Source organism: Anastrepha ludens, chromosome 6 (genome assembly GCF_028408465.1).
Source record: "Anastrepha ludens isolate Willacy chromosome 6, idAnaLude1.1, whole genome shotgun sequence".
NCBI lineage: Eukaryota > Metazoa > Arthropoda > Insecta > Diptera > Tephritidae > Anastrepha > Anastrepha ludens.
In genome coordinates this window covers 96,823,816-96,826,755 of record NC_071502.1, presented here as the reverse complement: position 1 = coordinate 96,826,755, position 2,940 = coordinate 96,823,816, and the positions used below count along the sequence as shown (strand labels likewise).

General features: G+C 43.3%; 1 protein-coding gene across 1 annotated transcript; it reads left to right on the top strand.

Annotated features, from left to right (window-relative positions):
* Positions 1 to 409: 409 nt before the first annotated feature.
* Positions 410 to 2,223, top strand: LOC128867682 (WASH complex subunit 1). The gene has a single exon (XM_054109122.1). The coding sequence runs from the start codon at positions 541 to 543 to the stop codon at positions 2,059 to 2,061; it is 1,521 nt and encodes a 506-aa protein (XP_053965097.1). The 5' UTR covers positions 410 to 540; the 3' UTR covers positions 2,062 to 2,223.
* Positions 2,224 to 2,940: the final 717 nt, after the last annotated feature.

The following is a 2,940-nucleotide window of genomic DNA, read 5'->3' as shown; positions in this document are numbered from 1 at the left end:
ACCCGCATACAATCGAAAATGTGTTGAAAAATTGGACCGATCGTATGGGATGGTGCATGGCTAGCCGAGTCAGCCATATGAATGAAGTTGTGTTCCATCATTAACCGGAAGGATTGTACTTCAAAATAAAAAAAAAAACAGTTTGGAAAAACATTGAGTAGTTTCGCTCTCGCTGTGTCTATGTGGCGGTCAGCACAAAATAAGACAACCGTGACAACCAAACGTACAAAACATTGTTGTTGGTCTAGTGCTACCACTTTTAATAAATGCGCCTTGTTTATGTACTATGATTATGTTGTCCAAAATTTCATACAAATCCTCTAAAAACATTCCCACAATTATTAGAGACCGAACGCACCCGTATTATTTGGCACCGCCTACTTATTACAGTGTTTTTAAAACCTAACTAATCAGCTGTTCGCTTTGTGTTGGTCAAGTTGAGTTTTTTGATCATTTCAGTCGGAACGAAAGTGTAGAAATTATTTGGAACCATAACTGCGATTACAATAAAAAGGAAATTTTTTAAAATACGTTTTCACAATGTATACAGTGCCCGTGATACCACCCGATCTACGTCATGAGGAAACTATCATCCAAGCAGCCTTAGCGCTTGATTGTCTACAGAAAACAATAAATTCTATATTTGACCGCATTGATAACCGTACCCAACGCAATAATGCGAAAGTTCAAGAGCTAAGTACTCGTATCGAGCGGGCACAGTCCAAAATACGTAGTTTGGTTGGTACAAAAAAATCGATTAAAATTTACTCACCCGCTCGCTTTCCGTCAACTAAATTTTTCCTAGACATACCACAAACTTTTGGCAATTCACACACAATGTTGGAGCAACAGCGTCAACAGAAACAAAATGCTGCCTATGAAGTTCATAGTCGCTCGGATGCACCAGCAACTCAAGCTTTACATGAAAAGTTAGTGTTCTTTCACGTCCGTTATAATGATACTGATGCCCCATTACATGGTCCCACTGTGGCGGGCACTAAGGCACAAGTAAACAAGAGCGTTGGTATGGGTGTAGTACCAGAGAAACTACGCTCTATATCCTCACTATTACATTGTAATAGCGATGAAGTTGTTTACGGGAGCGAAAGTGTTGAAAAGGATGCGTGGAGAAAGGCGAAATTTCTTAAATCATCACGACAACGTCAATACAATAGCACAGAACAAAAACATCTATTGGAACCAGCTCCTCACTCCTTAGCGCATCGCAATCAGAAAGTCAACTCCTTCGGTGGTCTTCGTTACACGCCGCGTCTACACGAAGCGCCGGAAATAGATTTACCGCTTGACTTGCCGGACTTGCCAGGTATTGCGGATGATATACATTTTGAAGGCAAAGATCAGCAGCAAATCGCGCCATCGCTATACATTGAGAACTTACCCGACTTGCCTGAATTGGAGCAAGCGGCCGCAGACGTTGCAAGCATTCCGAAGTTAACTGCAGAGCAGTGCACCGATAATGTACAGCCGCCAGTACCGCTAGTAGCACAAACAATCGCCACAAAATCTAATGTTATTGTTCAATTAGCGGCGGTAGCACCTCCGCCACCACCACCACCACCGCCACTGCCACCAACACAAACAGAAACAATTCCAGCGCAAAAAACAAGTGAAAAGTTAGAAAAATTGAATTTGCCGCAATCGAATGTAAACAATTCGCGCACTGAACTCATGGATGCCATTCGTAAAGCGGGTGGCGCACGCGGAGGACGTTTGCGCGCTGCTGCGCCTGTTGACGTGGTCGACAATCGTTTAAGCTCTAAAGGTAGTGAAACTAAATTGAAAACCAGCAATACCGGTGGCGGCGACCTAATGGCAGATTTGCATAACAAGCTGTTAATGCGTCGAAAGGGGATTTCTGGAGCCAAAGACAAAGAAAATATTAACGCCGCTGAAACTGCACATAAAGGGTCACTTAGTTTTGGTGCAACTACAACTGGCAACCCGGTTATGTCGCGCCTATCAGCCTTAATACCACCACCAGTTGGACGAAAAAACTCGGATGATGACGACGATGATAACGATACCGATTGGGTAGAATAGCGATGGTGTAAACGGTCTAGCATGCAAACTGCAATCACGTGCAGTACATTAATAACTTCAACTTAGGAATTTGAAATTTAAAATCAAAATTCGATAATTGTTTAAAAGAATTTTAATATTTTTAACATAACAATATAATAAACAAAATCTCATTAAAACAATTCAGTAAATACACTTTTGTTTTCTATTATATGCTAACACAAGGGTACTCTCTTCTTCTTAATTGGCGCGATAACCGCTTACGCGATTTTGGCCGAGCTTAACAAAGCGCCCCAGTCGTTTCTTTCTCGTGCTAACCGGCGCCAGTTGGACACACCAAGTGAAGCCAAGTCCTTCTCCACCTGATCTTTCCAACGCAGAGGAGGCCGCCCTCTTCCTCTGCTACCACCAGCTGGTACCGCATCGAATACTTTCAAAGCCGGAGCGTTTGTATCCATTCGGACGACATGACCCAGCCAACGAAGCCGCTGGATCTTTATTCGCTGCGCTATGTCTATGTCGCCGTAAAGCTCATACAGCTCATCGTTCCATCGCCTGCGATATTCGCCGTTGCCAACGTGCAAAGGTCCAAAAATCTTACGCAGAATCTTTCTCTCGAACACTCCAAGCGTCGCTTCATCGGATGTTGTCATCGTCCAAGCTTCTGCGCCATACGTTAGGACGGGCATGATGAGAGTCTTGTAGAGTGTTAGTTTTGTTCGTCGAGAGAGGACTTTACTGCTCAGTTGCCTACTTAGTCCAAAGTAGCACTTGTTGGCAAGAGAGATTCTACGTTGGATTTCAAGGCTGACATTGTTATCGGTGTTAATGCTGGTTCCTAAATAAACGAAGTCTTTTACAACCTCGAAATTATAACTGTCTACAGTGACGTGAGTGCCG

Coding starts and splice junctions, on each gene's coding strand:
- LOC128867682 (XM_054109122.1), top strand. CDS start 541: ATGTATACAGTGCCCGTGATACCACCCGATCTACGTCATGAGGAAACT.